The sequence below is a fragment of the Erithacus rubecula genome, assembly GCF_903797595.1.
Source record: "Erithacus rubecula genome assembly, chromosome: Z".
In the NCBI taxonomy this organism is placed as follows: Eukaryota; Metazoa; Chordata; class Aves; order Passeriformes; family Muscicapidae; genus Erithacus; species Erithacus rubecula.
The window spans coordinates 12,108,342-12,128,926 of NC_136661.1; the positions used below are offsets into that span (position 1 = coordinate 12,108,342).

A 20,585-nucleotide genomic window follows, 5' to 3' on the forward strand; every position below is an offset into this window, starting at 1 on the left:
GGCACAACTATAAAACACTGCAAAAGTGTTAAGACAAAAACTAAAATATTTAACTGGGCTCCTGAATTAGGTACTGTACCTACTGCTATTAGGTACTGTACCTACTGCTTAAAAACTATACATGCTGACCAGGAGCTTTGCTTCATTTTCACCAGCCATTTCCTGAGAAGAGACTGCTAAATTCTGCTCAGCCCTGGAATTATGTCTCATGTCACCTCCAGTGAAGAAAAGCTACTTGTGAAGCTGTGATTTATATTACTTGGTAAAGTTTATAGGCAGTTATTTAAGACCAGAATTTAACAGCAGCACTGTACCACCTCGTAACAAAGCAATGCCCATGACCAGACAGAGTTATCTGGGGGCAGGAGGACACACTACCTAAGGTGCTGCAGCTCTGGGACAATGCACCCAGACTCTTGCAATATTTCAGACTTATCCAAGTCTGCCTAAAAGGCAATGAGAAGCTGACTGTATGACACAGAGAACATGACAGTTTTGATCCTTCTCTCACAACTGGTATTAATTCTAGTAGCTCTAATATGCCATCAGTTTCGAGTAATAAAACCACCTTTCCATACCTAACAGTACCAATGCCTTCTATTTTTATGGCAGCTAGAAAACACAGATTCAAGGTAATGAAATTGCAGTCCAAAATTCTGATAGGTAAATGTCCTGTGCTACTTTAGTGAACCTAAAAAGTCACACTCCCACCTGTCCCCTTGCACATTTGAGCTAGTGGCTGCTAGGCTGACGATGAATTAACCTGACTGATCGGCTATTATTCTACAGTTGGTAACTTTCTTAATCCTCTTCCAAATATAACTAGACATAAGCAAATACTATCAACAGAGTGGAGACGGGACAGAAGTACTCACAAACTGCATGCAGCAGCTGCTCCAGACACACTGCTTCCAAGTTTCTAAATTTATCAAGCAACACCATCAGCCAATATGTCTTGTACATACTGACATTACTATTCCAGCAAAACTAAAAGTATTCCAGCAGGAGCAAAAGTGGCATCATGGCTTTAAACTGATACATTTATACATTGAAGAAATACTGATCTAACATCACTTACTTCCCTGAAATCAAATTGTTTCAAGAATTCAGGCTGATGGCAAGTTGAAGAGATAGAACACTAACTGCTACCTCTCACAAGCTGGAATATGGAAAAAATGTGATTGCAGTAAAAATTTAAAAATTAGGAAATATGAGTTTTGTCTGGCTGAAGAAAGTCAGATAAACAGCTTGTGAAACCATTAGTGACTTGGCCAGAATTCTACACATTTACTGATTCACAGCTTGTTTAACTTCTTGTATATTCCAAGTCATTCCCAAAAGCATCATCTACTCATCTTCTACACCTCATGTACTATACAGCCATTTAATTGCACTACAGATGAGTTTACCCAATCAATTAAAAGCAGAGAACTGCTAAGACATTTACTCAAACCTTCACGAAACCAATAGTTTATATTTAAATTCACCAAATTTAATGTATCTGACAAATTTCTGTTACAACATGCCAAGACCAACAATTACTCTGTCAAGTAATTAAAGCTTTCCATTTCACTGAAAAAGGCAAAAACACTACAGCAAAGGAAGATAATGTTACAGGGCTTTCCTTAATTAGCTTAGATTTAAACCTCCCGTTATAGCCTCAAAATAAAATAAAATAAAATAAAATAATAAATAAAAACAGCACACTGCAGTTTTAGTAAGTCAGAGCACGGAATATGCCCGCTGACATATACTAGAGAATGAATCAATGAAGCACAGGCAGAATTCACATACATTTAGATTGTTTCAAAAAATTAATAGCCTGGAAAAACATAGGAGGGAAAATACATGCATTATAGTATAACAGCAGTAACTTTTGTTTCAGCTACTTATACTTGTAAGTAAACTACAATAAATGCCTTCAGGATAGTTTCTTGCTTTATAATCGCAAGAAATAGGTATTACTGGTTTATGACACTCCCTTTCATAAATGACTTACACACCATTTAGATTATCTTGATGTGTTCCCCTTTAAACTTGACCATAACTTTTGACTAAATTAACCATCAACTATATTGGTACCAATACAGCAAAAAGAAAGCCCTACTTCAATAAAGACTAGAAAAATGGTCTGTTGATTTTACAAACCATCTGACAGAGCAGAGATTCAAGCATACAGATAGTTTGGAAAAAGTGATATCCTAGAGAACCTAGAAGCACAAGCCTCCTCAATTTACAGTATTGAACAGATGCTAAAATCACTTTTAAAAATTAGTAAGCACTTTTAGAAGTTTATTCTCTCACATTTCACTGTGTTTGTTCCTTTCCCTCTCCATGTACAGCAAGGTGTTGGTGGGACTACAGGAGCACACAGTGGAGCAGGTTTCCTGGTACAATTTGTGACCCTGGCAGGGCCCACACAGCAACAGGCTGTGCATGAAGAACTGCACCCCATGGAAGAGTGACCCACACTGCAGCACCCTGGGGAGGGCTGTTGAAGAAATTAATGGAGAACAGTCTCCCGTGGGAATGGCCCCAAGCAGAGGAAGGACTCTCCTCCCTGAGCAGCAGCAGGAGCAACATGCCATGAACTCACCACTCTCTGTGTCCCTGCACCGCTCAGGGGAGGAAGCAGAGCTGAGAAGGATGGAGTGATGGGGGTAAGGGTTTTTTTAAGGTCTCATTGTACTTCCCATTATCTGCTCTGACTTTTTTAGCAAAAATTCAATTAATATCCCAAATTAAAGTCTGTTTTGCCCGTGTTGGTATTTAATTGACTCCTAGCTGTCTCCTAGTCTTTACCTCAATCCATGAACCCTTCAATCTATATTCTCTCTCCTGTCCAGTTGTGGAGGACAGTGAAAGAGCAGCTTTGGCAGGTGCCAGGAATCCAGCCAGAGTCAACCCACTACAGGCTTTGTTTTAATTTTTGATTTTTCTTTTAAGAAGCAGTCATTTTAAAGAAAAATAAAAACAAAGTAGATTTATTTTGTTATTACTTCCTTAAGGATGCAAGTCCTATCACTCCACAGAAGTAATGAGCTTTCCAATTTCCACTAGTACTACCATATTATAACCAGGCAGTTTACCCCTGTTTTCACATTTGCTAATGAAAATGATGATTCATGAAGAACCGGGATATAATTATTCTCTAGCGCATTTCTTTTCTTCACATATCTATCATGGTATCCTTCAATTTTTACAGTGTTACACTGTCAATTTTAGTATTATTGGCATTTAAAAGAAAATTAATTAAGTCTTGATTTTCCCTGGCACAAACATGAGGAAAAAAATGTGTGCCATAGAAGGTCACAGCTTTTCATCTGCTCTTTTCCAGCTTTGCTTTCCCTTCTTCTCTCTGGTTTCAGGTGGACAGCTGTTCAGTCCCAATGGGGTTTGTGCTGGAAAGCAGCACCACTCTCTTCCTCTGCCGGGATGTGACATTGGCTCATTTGGCAATGGGCTCCTCCCCTCAAGATGCAAACCTCTTTTTTTTTGACCCAGTTTACATCCCTCTTGTTCCTGCAGGATACACAGAACAACAGCTCCTGTCTTGATATATTTCAGTGCAGAGGAGGAGCCAAACAAGGATCTAACAGATAGCACAGGATCAAAAGAAGAGACTGAAGATAGACACCACCACTGCAAAGTACTTCCAGAAAATATTCTGTGTCCATTTCAAGGCCCAAGTTACCAGAATTTTCTCTTGGTCTTCTAGGATATCTTCAGATTATGACCAGGCAGTAAGTGATATGTATACAAACCAAGAAACAAACTAAAAAATAGCAATACCTTTAAAGCAATTTCGCTAAAATTTGAGAACTAGAAAACTAGAACAGCATACACAAAGTAACAAAACACTGCTTGGCCTACTTCAGGAAATTTGTTTCTATTGCAATGATACTTCTGGGTCAAGCACTCATTTTTATCAATCTGTCTCCCTACAGATGATACAAAATTCTCTCTCACATCTGCATAAACACAGACTTTTTGCAGTGTTATAAAGGTGAGCTTAAATGTGCCCTTTGATTTATTCACATTTCATCTTTGACATGATATGATTCTAAAAAATCCTTCTGATGTAATGCTCAGTACTTTGATTTACCGCAGAACAAAGTAATTCATTACTGCCTAGAAAACTTTACAAAATCTTGTAAACTTAAAATACAAGTAACAAAACAATAATGCAGAATTAAAAAAGCAGGGTGCAAACCCACTCCTTCACACAAAGACCCCTGAAATAAGAAATAAGGGAGAATTAAGCAAAACTAAAATGCAAAAGAGCTATCACAGTCAGGGATTACTCACCCATAAGCTCCATTACTAATCAGTTTAATTGTTTCAAAATCACTTTCCCGAGGTTTCCTCTGCAGCTTCAGCGAGGTATTAGAGCTCTTTGAAGTAAGAGATGAGAATGAACAAAGTTAATACAGTAATTTTTTTCTAAATCAGGGGGAAAACTCAAACAAACATCAGTTATCACCATGCTGTCACACTGATGAACCAGGTAAAAGCCCTGGACAGCCAACCACACAGCCAGCATAGAGAGGGACCAAGGGGCTCCTGAAACAAAGCTGCTTTTTCATCAAACAGGTATCTGGGCACTGCAGAGAACTGTCCACTTGTCTCCATGCACAGGTTACAGCCACAAAAGCTTCGGGTCAAGCAGTTACTGGCAATTCCTATCTGGAGTCATGGACTTCTGTGAATTCCACATGGCACTTGTTGGACAGTGCCTTATCATTTCAGTAAATCTGACTTTCATGTTACGGCCTGGTAGAAACAAACTGTTGATGAGCTCTTGTTCACTTAGATAAACTTCGGCATACTTCAAACTAATGTTAGGATAGGGTGATACAACAAGGAGGATAGTGAAAAGAGACAAAATGGAAGAGAAAAATATGGAAAATAAAAATGCATTAAATTCTACCTCTAAAGAACTCACTTTAATCTACTTCTTTGTCAGAACTTTTTCAAAAACAAGCTGCCCCAAGTACAGCAAGACCTATTTTCTAGTTTGAATTTTTAATTAATCTTGAGGATGTGTGAATTAGAATTGAGATTCAGGGGAAAAAGATGAAGGCACAGGACTCCAAATGCATACTTCCAAACTCACAAGATCTTTTTCAAATGTCTTTTGAATCTCCAAGAAATTCCATGATCCCTACCCAGGCAGTTAAACAACAGTTGGAAGCTGACAGTAGACCTGGCTGAAACATTTTCAATTAAATGCTTCCTAAAGAAAATTCAGTGCAAGTGAAATGTAAAAATGTCAAAACAATGAATTACACAAGAGCTGACAGAGAGGATTTACTAAATTGTTCAGCCCACTTGTTTGCCAGTACAGGATTCTTCCTAATTGCTTTTTATGACTGTGAGCAGTCCTGTACCTCAGAGCTACGCTTCCTGTCACTCCCCATGTGTGTTTGTTCCACAGCTACATTTTGAGATGTTTCCAAATATTCCCTTTACAGTTTTTACTGGCTTCATCATCTCTCTGTTTACATTCCTTTACATCACATTACCCTTTCTGTATTTCTTCAGCATTTGCATAGCACAAGTAACTTCACAATTTCAATTGCTTAGCTAATGCTAAGCCACTTTGCACCTTAGATTCAGTTAAGGACTTTGGAACTTCCCTTAAGCCTTCTAGTTATTCTGTCTTTTCTTCAATTTGTCAGTATACTTCCACTAAATGCTGCTCAGGTCTAATACAGTATTTTAAATGCTGATGAATGAAAACAGCAGAATAAGAAACACTTTTTTTGTCAATTACAGAATCCTTCATAAGTGGCATTTTGCCAAATGTTAGAAAATATCACAACATAGCATCACATACCAGAGAATGTTTTTTTTGTTATGTATTAGAACAGGTCTAACAGATAATCCATGCGTGTCAACATTTGTAAATATTTCTTGAGTACCACTAAATTACCTGGACATCCCCTAAGTTCACTTTCACTATCCACTTGTACTGAAAATCAAGACTAAATTTTAAGAACTTCATCTACTCTGTTGACTGAAATCCAAGCTATAAGAACAAACTTTTAAAAATAAGAATTTCATATAATCGCATTTAAGGCCGTAATCAACATGTCCAACTCACTTTTCTTTTGTCATCCTGAGCAAACATCTAACAAAATATTACTCTAAGATACCCATTGCTGTAGAAAAATGTTTTTGAACAAAGATTCAGAAGGATGATATACAACCTTTCAAATTGTAAACCAACTTTCTGAATCCAGGCTATTTGCCAACATACTCATTTCTGCCTTGTGTCTTCACTAGATCTGTTCAAAATCTCTTAATTCGATCATTAGCTGTCTCTGTGAATGGACTGTTTTAAAATCACTTAAAAATACTTTGCTTTATTAAACAGTTTACCAATAATTCTAAAAGAAAAATAAATACATTGATTGAACAGAAAGAAAAAAGCAGTGGTGGATTTTGTGGTAAAGTTATTGCCACATGGTAAACCCTAACTCTCTGGAAGACGAAGACAGAGATATCTAGGTAGAAAATAGGTACAAAGCTTGGTTACACCTTTTGAAAGCTTTCTGCCTGAAGAGCATCACAGAGTTAGTGTCAGTATTAACCAATATTTATTGTATCTCTTCACACATACCAAGAGAAAACAGAACAAACAGGCAGGGTTGGGGGAACACACCAGATTTTCCATGTTCACATTCAGCAAAAGCGGCAACATAATAGGAAATCTTACATTTCTTGATTCATCCGCTTCCAGAGTTTCTGCTGTCCCACTGTCACAATTAGCTAGCTGAGCTATTTCTGGAAAGAAAAATCAAAAACTTCATTTTAAACTATGGAAAGTACAAAACTAAATGAAGCACAGAAAACATGAGACACCTTTCTGGAATACATAATAGAAGATGGTGTCCTAACAATTGACATATAACTTTCAGGGCATCTCAAAGCTTATATTAAAAAATCCACCCAGATAATGAGGACTTTTATTCAGTGCCTGTGTAATAATCTTCAACTGAAGTAATGAAGATTAGCCATGAAGCAATGAAGAGCAATAGTGTTTTCACTGTTGAGACCTGGGATTTCCAAGAGCTGAGCACAAACTGAGCACTAAGGGAAAGACAGCATTATTTTGCTAAAACTCCTGAGGATCTCAGCCCCTGAAGGGTTAACAGTAGGCCCCATCTTCTTGGGCTTCTTCACAATTAGAACAAAAGCTTCTAAGCTTAGACCTAAGATGGATTCTAAATAGGTTACTAATTCTACAAAGAAATGATGGTAAGCCTAGCAGAATAAGCTAAAGGCCATTTTTGTGGAAGCTTATAATTTATAGTTACTAACACAGATGACTTCTCCTTTAGGAGTCTAAAAGTTGATCAGATTGCCCCTGCCAGGGTCAACCTAGGCTGCAGAGCTCCTAAGCCCAGTTTATTCTTCAGGGTGGGTAGCAACCAAGAATTCATCTAGGTAAAAAAAGCTCAATAGACCAGCAAGTGCTCAGCAAAAGACCTCAGGATCTATATACATATTTAATTAGATATCCTACATAGCCGGAGATGTAGATTTTATCACAATTATGTGCTGTGAAAGAAACAAGACCACCAAAAATTTCCAAGATTCATTTTTATCTCATGACTGATAACTGAATTTATGACTACAAAATATAACTGAATATTTCCACATAAACCTAAACTGGATTTTTCAATATAAAAACAAGTGATTATTACAAGTTAAGTGTTCCACAACACTTACTGCAAATTTTAAAAGCAAATTAACCACATAGACAGTTTTCTGCTGGAGCAGCTAAAGATTTAAGGAATAGTTCTTTTTTGTAGCCACTATACAAACCAAAACATGTGGTAAGTGTAAGGAAACAGAAGAAATCAGAATGTCACTTCAACAGCGAAACACATCCTTCAAGTTAAAAAAGCTAAAAAGCATCTCAAAAATCGAGTCAATAAACAACGACAAATACCCCCACTAGAACCAACAAAATCTTAAAGAAAAACAAATTATATAGGCTGAACCTGAAGTGGATTTTCCAGTTAAAAGTCACAATTTAGAATAGAAAATAGTGTTGATGAAACCCTTATTGTATGGGTGAGAACCAAACTACTGGAATAAAATACTTTGACAGGCTTCTCAACTGAAATTACTTTCATAAATAGCAAATTAAAATAATTCTTTTCGAAACAAAACTTTTGCAAAATAACCACCATCTGAGAAATCCATATTATTGGGAAGTAGTAGTTACTAATGGGATGGAACCAAAAGTCAGCTTTCAAAACAGGAAGCTATGGAACCATTTTGCAATGTCTGAAGAGATTTTTCAAACTCATCTAAAGACCATTAAACATCTGTCCTTTTTCTTTCATTGATTTAAACCATTTCTAAAGACTCGTGATTCAAAAAGGTAAAGATGGTAATTTAAAAAACATGGGGAAAAATTTCTCCCCAGGGAACTCTTCAGAAATGCAGCCACCAGTCTCTGCTAAGAGATGAATCTGTTGTGGTATTGCTTTCAATTTAGTATAAATTTATCTAGCATTATCTCCAAATAATAAAAGCATAATTTCACCCAAAGAAAGTACACTACAGTTACAACTGCAATAAAGGAGACAAGCAGAGAAAAGTCGAAAGTAGGCTGCTTTTCCCTGCAGATGAAATAAAATTCTTTGCATGAACATTTATGAATACTGAAGATAAAAACTAACGTCTTGGTTGAAAACACAATTCTGTGTTACAGGAAAAGTAGTGCTACTGAGGTGCGCTCTTTGGGTTTGGAAAACTTGGTTCTGCTTTTTAAAAATTTTCTATTTTTACATAAAAGGGCTTTAAAGTTCTTGAGGATGATCTTCCCATAACATTTTTACAGAAATGAATACAGTGCTCCCCATAATTCTCTTTGCAAACCACTAATTCCAGGGCATAAACCCATAGTGCCCTTCTTTTATTTTTGCTTAAGTTGCTTCCATAGATATAGAGACACCAATTTACATCAAAACCAGATCACTTAAGAAGTCATTGCAGTGATTTATACTGGTTTTTTTGGAGTGTGGGAGGAAAGCATTAACACAAATCAGATGGCCTAAATTACTTATTACAAACACTTTAATATATTAATCTTTAAAACAGAACACTAAATAATTCAACTGCTCAAATCTCCAACTGAACCAAAATCAGTAATCCACAGATCATACACCCCTCAGTATTTACTGACAAACCACACAATCCATTTTTTCCTTCAGAAAGAAAAGCCCAAACCCAACACTTCAACTATCATTTGAATGCCTCAAAATTTGTTATATTCATTAATATTCAGTTTATGAAATATAGTAAGATGTATCCTAGGTGAAGTATGCTCCCATAGAACAAATACTTAGTTAAAGAAAGCAGTATTCCTTATTTTTATATAGGCATTTGTTTCTAGGCCTTTCTCACAATAAACTGTCCAAAAAAAAATCAAGTTGGGTAGTGACAGATTCTTGATTACTGCTGAGGAACACTTTTAACCAAGTGGCCAAAAAGAGTCAATGGGAAAGGTAATGTTCAACTAGCAGAACGAGATTCAATGACACAAAACTCTCAACCCATCCTCCAAATTAAATATTACATATTTGATCAGTGAGGAATTAAGAATTGTCAGTTTAGGACAGACCAACAGCTCATCAAATCCACATGACAATGCTTTATCTTGCAGAGAATTTCAATACTTCTTGATCTTTTCCAATATCAAAGGGGAAAAAAGTATTTGTATATATTTTCCTGATTTGTCTGACTTCCTTTGTTGCATTCCAAATATAAACAAAAAGCATCAAAGCCGTTAATCTGCATCTCAGGCAAAAAATAATACTAAATTTGGATGAGGAAGTGCTGTGAAGATAGGAAGTGGACTAATAATACTTGACTTTCTTTAGATCTGTTAATATAATACTAATGCCATCCGTAACAATACTCAATCTAACTGAATTAGAACTTACCGAATTCCTGACAACAGGTAGTACTGAACTTCACAAACTCCTTCAGTTCAGCAAATGGGTTTTAACACACAATATACTACGTTTTTGATTTAACAACATGTGATCTTACATCATGAAAGGTAGCAAAACAAAATTAAAAAAAAAGGTTTATCATCTTTTTTGCTATTATTTTGTGTTATCTAGCCCTCTCCTAGTTCTGGCTAACAACATGGTAGACAAGCTAATGGGCACCAGCTAGGCTCTTTTTCCCATGATGCCATTTCTGCTAATTTCCTCCAGATTGCAGAACTAGCACTGAACACAATGAATCAACTTCTATTTGTCACCAGTGACAAAACCTAGTCTCAGGGTGGCAAAGAAGACAATCTGGTTAGGTCAGAGAAGTAATTTTAATTTTCTCAATGCTGTCCTTAAAAGAACCACAGAATGCCTTAGGTTAGAAAGGACCTTGAAGATCATCTTGTTCTAAACCTTCTGCCAGGGGCTGGGACACAGAATCACAGTATCCACTGATACTGTGGAAATGTGGATACATCCATCCTGAAAACAATGAAGTCCAGCTCTTGGCCCTGCACAGGACCACCCACAAGAGTTTCACCATGTGCCTAAGAGCATTGTTCAATGCTTCTTGATCTCTGTCAGGCTAGTGCTGTGACCACTGCCCTGGAAGCTGTTCCAGTGCCCAACCACCCTCTAAGGGAAGAATCTTTTCCTAATATCCAACCTAAACCTCTCCTGGCAATTTCAGGCCATTCCTTCAGATCTCGTCACTGTCAACCAGAGAAGAGATCAGTGTCTGCCGCTCCTCTTCCTCTCATGAGGAAGTTGCAGACATGAGATCTCCCTTCAGTCTCCTCCAGGTTGAAAAAACCAAGTGACTTCAGCCTCTCCTCATATGGCTTCCCCTCAAGGCCCCTCACTATCTCTGTTTTCCTCCTTTGGATGCTTTCCAACAGTTTAAAGTTCTTCTTATAATATTGCTGGAAACTGCCCCCAGCACTGGAGGAGAGGCTGCCCCAGCTCAGAGCAGAGCAGGACAATCCCCTCCCTTGCCTGCCTGTGATGCTGTCCCTGATGCCCCCAGGACAAGCCTGGCCCTCCTGGCTGCCAGGGCACTGCTGGCTCACATTCAACTTGCCATCAACCAGGGCCTCCACGTCCTTTTCATGGCGTTGCTCTCCAGCCTCTCATTCCCATCTGTCTGTACAGCCAGGGTTGTTCCATTCCAGGTGCAGAATCTGGCACTTTCCCTGCTGAATTTCATATGGCTGATGATTGCACAGCCCTCTAATTTGTCAAGGTCTCTCTGTAGAGCCTCCCAGCCTGGAGGAAGTCAACAGCTCCTCCCAGTTTTGTACCATCTGTGAATTTTGTATCCCTCCCAGTCCTGCACCCAATTATTTATGATGTTAAAGAGCACAGGGCCTGAGGTGGAGCCCTGTGAATCCCCCTAGTGACAGATCCCCATCCTGATGTCACCCCATTCACTGTCACCCCTTGTGTCTGACCCACGAGCCAAATGCTTTCTCATCACATGATGTTCTAATCCAGGTGTATGCTGGACATTTTGTCCAGCAGGACACTGTGAGAGACAGTACTGAAAACTTTACTGAAATCCAAAAAGATCACATTAACTGGCTTCCCTTTATCAGCGAGGTGTGTTACCTTATCACCTTCCACTAGACCAGGTTGCTCAGAGCCTCATTCCATCCCATCCTAAAACACTTCAAAGAATGGGGCACCCACCACTTCTTTGGGTAACATGTTCCAGTGCCTCACCACTCTCACAGTAAAGAAAAATTTTGCAGTGACAATACCTCCACTGGAACCTAAGCTCTCTCGACAAAAGCCCCCAACATGGACTCGAATTACACAGAAAATTAATGGGGCAGTCTTCTCAGATACTCCAAGATGAAGAAACTTGGGAGCACTGAGCGACAAACAGCAGCTCAAACAAGAGTCCTTTATAACTATGCTTAGATGACAGTCACTATCAAGTTATCCCAGTAAATTTCAGCTAGAGCTGCATGAGGAAGTTGCATTGCTGGGCTGGGAGAAGATGAGTGGTATCACTGACACAGTGTATAAAAAAATCCTATTCAGAATAAATGGCCTTTTAAATGTGTTTGAGCTTCTGAGAGTACAGTGAAGATCAGCAAACACTTGTTCTGCTACCATCTTTACCTTGACCCTTCTCAGATACACACAGATTTTCAGAATGATAGAACACATTAAGAAGGAAGAACCCAGATTCACTTACCTTCCAGAGGATCTTTATTTAAGCCCAGCTGGCTAATAATATATCGAGGGATGTCTGTTTTAATACCTTGCCCCTCTTTAGCATGACCTTCAGCCGCTTCCAAAAGATAGTAAAACTCTTCAGGATCAAATTCCTAGAGGAAAACCAAACATCATCATTTTCTCTGTTGAAACTGGCTACTTAGGGTCTAGCATAAAAAGAACATAACTTCCTTTGCTTCTTCTATCTCTACATATATGGCATTTTCCTACTTAAAACAATACCCCTTTATTCTATTACTAGCAGTCTATTAATCTGTTCTGATTCTTGTACAGTGTAACATGATGTAAGCAATGGAATCACATGTCATTATTTCAGAGCACAATTTTATATGAACAGTATGTTCTCTGCCCTCAAAAACTCATGTAATACTGAGTGAAATGACATAACTAGCAAAACTAAGGTTTCAAATAAAGAACATCTCCCTGCATGTGCTTGCTTATAAAAATTCGCTCCAGCTACGTAAATATATTGCACTAAACTTTTTACTTCTGACGTATTAATTTCAAATATTTCTAATCAATATATATATATATGCACTGTGTTTTATGGAAAATACGATTAAATAAATCACTAGCTATAGAATGAAGATGAAAGTGAAATTTGATTTTAAAAATCTCAGCTTCATTGATCCAATTGTTTCAAATCCAGAAATGAAACATTCTCCTGTGGGAATTAACTATATTATAACTATCATTTATAATGTACCAAAAAGGCAGGCCTCAATAAGGAACAAAAAGGAATAAAAACAATAGAAACTCAAAACTGTATGCATTCCCAAGCCCCTTGGAAATACATTTATTTTACTACCTTTATAGACTGTAAAAAGAGAAATACATTGAAAGAAGTGAGGAAGATTATTAAAACATTGTGGGTGGTATTTTTAAATGCAATTTAATTTCTCTCTCTACTGGCACGAATGCATACCAAAACATCTGTTCACGATTGTCGCATTCTTCAAGGTGTTTGTGCCTATAGGTACAACCTTTAACAGAGTGACAACCACCAGACATTAAAGTTACAAAATAGACTTTTTCCTGCAGTAGTCAACTCTGTCACAACTACCTGTAGAAGCCAGGCAGACTGCTGAGACAGCTAATTTCCTGACTGTTTTGCAGCCAAATGTAACTCCATGGCATTTTAGACTACATGTTGAGTCACAAGGGTCCTGTCCCAGATCCCCAGGCTACTCAGGACTTGGAAAGTCGACATCCTGACCCAGAAGGCAGATTGAGAAATTTGCTACCATGCTGGGTTTTGGAAGCATCAAAATTGTTGCAGCTAACAGGACAAACTGTAGCATGTCTGAAATAAAGTATCTTTGGAATTTTCAGTCCTAGGGAAACAATCTTAGTTTTACATGTGTCATGAAACACTTTTCACCATGTACAATCTACTGCAAAGGTCTTAACCACAAACCCATGAACTGTCTAAGCTGCCTTACTATAGCCCAAAGTCACATGATGCTGCAAACCTGCCCAAAAATCTGAACCAGTAACTAAACAGTACATGCTATTTCAATCTTGCTCTCCTCATCTTACATGCTGTCTGTCCCCAGCTATCTCTCTTACACGCTACTTCTTGGCACTAAAACAGCCAACAGCATGATGTTGTGTGCTGAGATTTCCATTTCTTTTGTCATGAAAACATTATCATCTCCTGACCTGCTGCAGTGGCAGATATACAGCTTCTTCTCCATTACTAACAAGACAAGGCAATTTCAAACCAGGTAATTTTAATCATATGAGAGTGTGTGTGTATGTGTGTACAACTATCCAAACACACATATATGCATACACAGGTATAATAAGAAGCAATTAATTTATTTTCTGATCTTCACTTTCAACTCTGCATTTCATTTTCCATGTACAAATGGATAAATAATTGGCAGTAGCTCTTACCACATATGAAACCATAAAGCCTTTATTTCCATGATTATCAAGCAAACTGAAATAGGATTTCATATGCTATGAACACCTGAGACAAGATCACCATCAGAAAATGAATAGCTTTAAGTATGGAATCTGAAATGTCTGATGACCACAAAGCCAGTATAATTTCCTACAATTTTATAAACTTTCTTACAGAGGCGGAAGTTTTCCACACCTAGTATCTATTTCAGACAGATATTCTAAAATATCATACAGTAATATCCAAAAGTTTCCAGAGAGATGCTATGGAAAAAGATACTAAAAGTTTACAATTCTGTTTATGATCTAGGCTTCACATCTTCTTGCATGTAAAATGTATTGCTGTATGATTGCATGACTGAACTAGTTCAAGCTACCCGTATCTGGAAACATACGATGTAGGGTTGTTATAACCCAGTTTAAACCTTCTGACAATCCTGTCTTAAGTGAGAACACTTGAAGCAAGCTGGACTGGTTTTCCCTACCACTGCTGCTCTGAAACTCAAGAGTCACATCTGGCCTTTGAACCACTACTCTTACACTCATTTCAGCATGCCCAGCATAAGGAAGGGTGCAGGATGCACATCACTGTACTTGAAGGATAAGGCAGAGCAAACAGCCTAGGATAAAATCCCAGTGGTAGAAAGTGGAAACTAACTGAATAGAGATTTGGACTAGATTCCATTAAAACTTAGGGAGAATAAACTAATAGGCAAATAGAACACCAGGAGAGAACTTGAATTAGAGCCACAGAACTATCATGGTTCAATGAGACCTTTAAGAGTTTTCAGTCCAGCCATCCATCCAGCAGCACCACTGTAACCCCCAAACCACTGAACCATCATTCAGCAAGAGATCCCAACACCTCTTGAACACCTCCGGGTAACTCCATCACATCATCCCTACACAACCTATTCAAATACCTGACCACTCAAACAGGGGAAAATTCCAATTATGCAATCTGAATCTCCCCTGTCTCAATTTAAGTCTATTTGCTGTAGTCCTGCAGGCACCATAGGAGAGACCAGCTCCCACCTGGCACCTTCCTTTCAGGGAGCTGTAAGAGCAATAAGGTGCCCATGAGCCTCTCTTCTTGAGACTGAACAAACCCAGCACCCTCAGTCCCTCCTGGATACATTGTCTAGACCCTTCAGGAGTCTTGCTGCCCTTCACTGGACACACTCCAGCACCCCAATTAGAAACCTAAGAGAATGATGATGCTGGGAGCAAGGATTGATGGGAGAAAGCTAGAAAGCCTGTATTGGAAGGATGTAAACTATTACTAACAAATCTTGGTCTGACTGCCTACAAGATGCATTAAAGAGCATTTCCGGATGTGTGATACTAGAGAAGGATGTAAACCACAGAGGGAAAAAACAAATTCTTGTTTTAGTAAGAAACTGGATGATGTGGAGAAACAAAATTTACAATAGAACAGGGAACAGCACACTAGATATGGAACAACTTCTCGGGGAGAAGGAGTAAAACAAGTTTGGATTCAACAGCAAAAGTGGGACATGTTAAGGCGCTCTTCTCTTTAAAGCCTCCAAGCCTCCCTTTTAGTTTTGTTCTTTTTTTTTTTTTTTTTAAACATCTCTTTCATGCTGATTCAAAGCACATATCTTATTTTTAGATTCCTTCTGAACTGCAAATCACAAACAAAAAAGCAACTGGGAACATTGAGACTCGATGTTTCCAAAACAAAATAGAGGCAGCTCTCAAAACACCCATGGCTGAACATGCCAGGGTGTGGATTAACTGTGCCACAGATGAAGGGACACAGCACAGAGCCAAAATCAGGTTGGAAAAACTTACTAGCTCAGATTCAGTGCAACACGAATACAGTTATGACAATTTCAGGCATAACTTGAGTCTAGCTGCAGGCTGGCTTCCACACAGGCCCTGCCAGCTTCAATACTGATCTTAGTATTGGCAAGCAGAGGGGCTCAAAGTCAGCTCAGGCTGCCTGCCAGGCCTTTTGGACTCAGGCTGGCTCTGGCATGGTATTTGGGTGTCTACACCATCCTCCTGTGTACACTGTGTTCTGCTAGTGTTTATTAGCTCAACTGAACAACTGAAGCACACTGGCTCTGCGTGTAGGAGCAACTTTCTGCACCTGAGCCATCCCAGCACCCACAGCATGGGCAAGGAAAAAAAAAAAAAAAAAAAGAGAAAAAGAAAAGGCTCAAACTAACCCAGTCTGGCAACACTGCTGCTATGCTCACACATAAATAAATCAACTATTCTGCTTCTTCTGGTCCCCAGTATAATACTAACTACCTGTGTATCCAGACAACCTAATCCCCCTTCTGCTCTTATCGCCAGACCAGGTACTACAGAGCTGACCTCAAGCTATTTATAGTTCTGGATCTGTTGAGTGCAACTAAATTACAAAACTGTTAAGACAAACCACCAAGCAATTACAATTCTGGAACAGTCTTCCCAAGAAATGAAGAAGTCTGACAAAACAACAGAAAAAGCCAGCTGGTTTTAAACAGCAGCTTCCTCAGTTGATGAAAAGAATTCCATACCATAGTATCTGCAATGACAGGGAACCAAACAAAACTGCAGGAGGGTGCTGCCAGGAAACTATATCCAATAACAGAAGTGGAAAAGATCCCACTAACAATGAAGCCCTACACTGTTTGACATGTTCCAAAAATCAGTTGTAAAGAGCCTTGAATATCAAATCAGAGAACTGCCTACACTACTAAGTGAAAAACACTACTCAGAGTAAACATGACCTCACCAGGCATTCCAGTAAGCGAGCAGGACGAGCAATAACTATCAGGATTTTTCGAACAAGTTGTTTAATAAACGCCATTTCTCCACTCTCTGACCGCTTTTGTGCCTAAAAGATAAAAATAAAGTCATATTAAAGCAAATCACATTCAATGCACTGCTCAGGAAAGCATATATGATATTTAGGACACCGGGAGGGTTTGAAGCATGTAGCTGATACAAAGAGTGCATCAATTTCAAGATGCCAGAAGAGATAACAAATATCTGAGCAACACTATAACTTCTGTTCAAATAATCCCAGCTCTAAAACTCTAACACTGTAACAACAAAAGTGTGCCTTCAGCAGATAAATCCCTACTTTTTTCTTTTTCCTTGTTTCTTAAGCTATAACCACCAGTTTTACAAGCAGATACAGTGTAATAATACAGATCAACACAGATGTATGTATAGAGCTTGTGCCTCAATTGCTATCAATGTTAGGCCAAAGTGAAAACTAACATAACTCATAGCAAGAGATAAAAGTAACATCCATTCCAAATTCATACTGCCTTTTGGTCAGTCATAGGAAAATGACAATTCATATGTTGATAAACATATAAAAAAATATATACTTGCAGAGAGGCTTCATGTAAAGATACATGTATAGAGAGGATGACAATGAAAAATTGAGTTGTACAAAGATTCCAAAAGAGAGGGGGAAGTGCTGTAGAAGAAAACATACAGGAAAAATACTTCCAGAAGGTTTGACGACATCTGCACAATGGTCTGAGCTGCATTTCAAGTTTCTTTAAAATGTTCTCCTCTAATAACAAATTACATTATTTAAATATGCTAGTCAATGCGAAGAAACTTATAATTCTCCTTCCAATTAGTATGTACTAATAGTCCTTGTCTCAAATATCAAAGTATTTCCTTGCTCTCAACAGTAGAACTCACAAACTTAAGTTTCTCAGCATCTCTTGCTTATTCAAAACCACAAGGAAATAAGGAAAAGGAAAATTATTGCTGTGGACCAATAAGCACTTCTCCTATAACACATTTTTGAAAAAAACTCCATGAAAATAGGAAGTTATGCATATTGCTCTAAATGCTCTTAAGTACCAAAACTTTAAAAATCACCAAATATATGAGATTCATTAATTTGTGTAGTTTAAAAAAACAAAAAAGAAAACAGCACAAATGTCATCTAGCAGTCTGCAACAAGCTTTAGAAAAACCTTTACTGGACAGAAGCGTAATTCTGAACATTATCAACTTAGTCCAAATAAAACTGTTCTGTAAACGTACACCTGACTATTTCAACCACCAACAAAATTCAAAGCATCTTTGTGGAGTTTTATGAACACTTAGGTGCCTAAGTGAACAAAATATTTAATACGTATTATATTTAAGGGAGGTGAAGCAGGAAAGCATTCAGGTCCACTTGACCTTAAAATTCTAAGAATTTTGGCTGAACCAAGCAGCTTCAACCTTGAGGGGAGTCTTCACCAGGTTAAAGCAACTGCACAGTGCCAAGCAGCAGTAGGAAATGCAGCTGCCCACTGAAGACTGCAGCTGGGAATTGACAACAGATGAATCATGCGATACCACAGCACAACTAAGTGCCCACAACAAAGTTTACAAACAAAATGTTTTCATAGTGTCATATTGTGCTACAAGGAAACAGTGGAGTAAAAAGTTAAGTCTGAATTTTTTAAGGTATAATGTTTTTGCAGAACAGGAATCTTTTTCATAATAAAGAATTAGCATCATAGAATATGACAAAATTAGTGGCTTTGTGATTTTTAAACAATGCATTTCTTTATACACAGATAGAAGAATAATGTGCTGGCATGTTTTTTTAGCAGGTTTTCAGAGAGGTGTTAGTGAACATATTCTAAACTCCATGTGCAGCCATTTTAAGGTACATTACATGTTACACTCATTCTTTTGAAAATGATACACTATAAACTACAGCGACTTATGTAACAGAACATTTGTCAAGCTTCAAGTTCATAATTAATTTAGCTGATTATCCTATGAAAGTTTCAACACATTTAGAAAAGACACTATTTCTGTTAATAAACATTTCAGCTATGATACAAATGTTACAAATCAATAAATAATAAAAAATCTCTCACAAATGGAAAGCTAAGGGTTGCTGTCTGCTTTCTCAACACAGTAGGGTTGATAAAAGGTAGGTGTGCATGTTACCTCATTTATTCAAAATTAATTAAATAGCCAGCTCTGTCTGGGGCTTATGCACACACTTCTTAAGCAATCTACAACTTGCACTGCAGGACATAATGCTGTTGTTTCCAGAAACTTTACAGCCCCCTATTCCAGACCAATATGCTAGGGTGCCTTACAGTTTTTGTAGGAGTCATTATGTGTACTAAGGCATCTTATAAACACCACTTTGACAATTGGTTGAGTAAACAGTCATAATCTAAGACAACATTCAAGAAAACTCTTAGGCAAACAGATTTAAACAATTTTTCAGGCAAACACAGAGCAGTCTCATGGCTCATACCTCCTGTAGCAATTTGTCTAATTTCTGCTGTAATTCAAGGAAGTATCGTGATGTGATGAGGCCCTGGTGAGATTTATCCAAACAATCTCGAGCCAGTTCTGTGATCTGATGGTGGGTAAAACTCAGCACTCCATCTGCCAGAGGAAGGATGTTCTCTGGAGAATGATTTGTTATAATCTCCTGAAGCCTCTCTTCCATCTGAGCGGTGGCCTATAGAAAAGTAGTTGTTCAGCACATTACATCAGCTCTACATGAAATTAACAGCCTTGAAGTTATTTCTGACTCTAGAACATTTCTGTACTGCCTAAGAATTCACCTAGCTGGAATGCATGAAAGGACTGAAGCCAAAAGGCAAATATGCAAAGGCAAAGTGACAAATGACATTTCCCCACATTACCAGTCCAGAAAAGCAACAGCCTTATTGTTCTACTATGCAGCTTCCCCACTTTGCCTGCCACTGGTGATTAACTGTGCACTAATCCTGTGATAATCACTAACAGAACTAAAAAGCTTTTAAGTCAAAGCCAAAGTGGAAATACATAAAAAGAAAAAAGAGAACTCACAGGGGTCTACTTTGTTCTGCTGAAACTGCAGACACTAGAAGCAGAATATAGTCATTACTTTCACAAAGGTTATTCCATAAAAATACTTCACTGAACAGAGCTTGAATGAGGCTCATTTAACTAATTAGAAGCACCACAGGCTCACAGGTCCTGCCAAACGTGTCTGCAGGTTCCCAGATGCATCTGTTTTACAGAATCAACTGTCTGGTTCTCACAGAACTGCAGATGTTTTAAAAAACCCCTTGAAGATATTTATATTATTAAACAGTAATCCCACATCTCAGTTCATATCTTAACACTAAGTGTGAGTTCTTCACACTTCATGCTGTTACTCGATTAGTCTGCAAATCTTGACAAATCTTTCATATTTATATGAACAAACACAAAAAAAGTTCTCCCTTTTTAATTTACGCTTTAGGAACAGTACCTTGTTTTATTTTCCAGGGGTAATCAAAATCCTAGGAGTAATCAAGAACATACAAGCTGTGCACACACACCTGCACCTAGGAAGTCATCTGTGTCTCAAGATCTCTGCACAGGAGAGTAAAATGTCCTCCTATCTCATAGTCAAACCCCCACATCTGTGTACTGATCT

The 20,585-nt window shown here is 38.1% G+C and overlaps 1 protein-coding gene across 13 annotated transcripts in view; it reads right to left on the minus strand.

Moving 5' to 3' along the window:
- The window catches only part of MAST4 (microtubule associated serine/threonine kinase family member 4), a 216,928-nt gene that overhangs the window by 29,868 nt on the left and 166,475 nt on the right, over positions 1 to 20,585 (minus strand). For all 13 annotated transcript variants that reach the window (XM_079330483.1, XM_079330482.1, XM_079330477.1 and 10 more), the window contains 5 exons: positions 19,428 to 19,637; positions 16,924 to 17,025; positions 12,226 to 12,358; positions 6,722 to 6,789; positions 4,309 to 4,394 (listed from right to left, as the gene is read on the minus strand). In XM_079330483.1, coding sequence (XP_079186609.1) covers positions 4,309 to 4,394; positions 6,722 to 6,789; positions 12,226 to 12,358; positions 16,924 to 17,025; positions 19,428 to 19,637 — 599 coding nt within the window. The remainder of the gene's footprint in view (positions 1 to 4,308; positions 4,395 to 6,721; positions 6,790 to 12,225; positions 12,359 to 16,923; positions 17,026 to 19,427; positions 19,638 to 20,585) is intronic.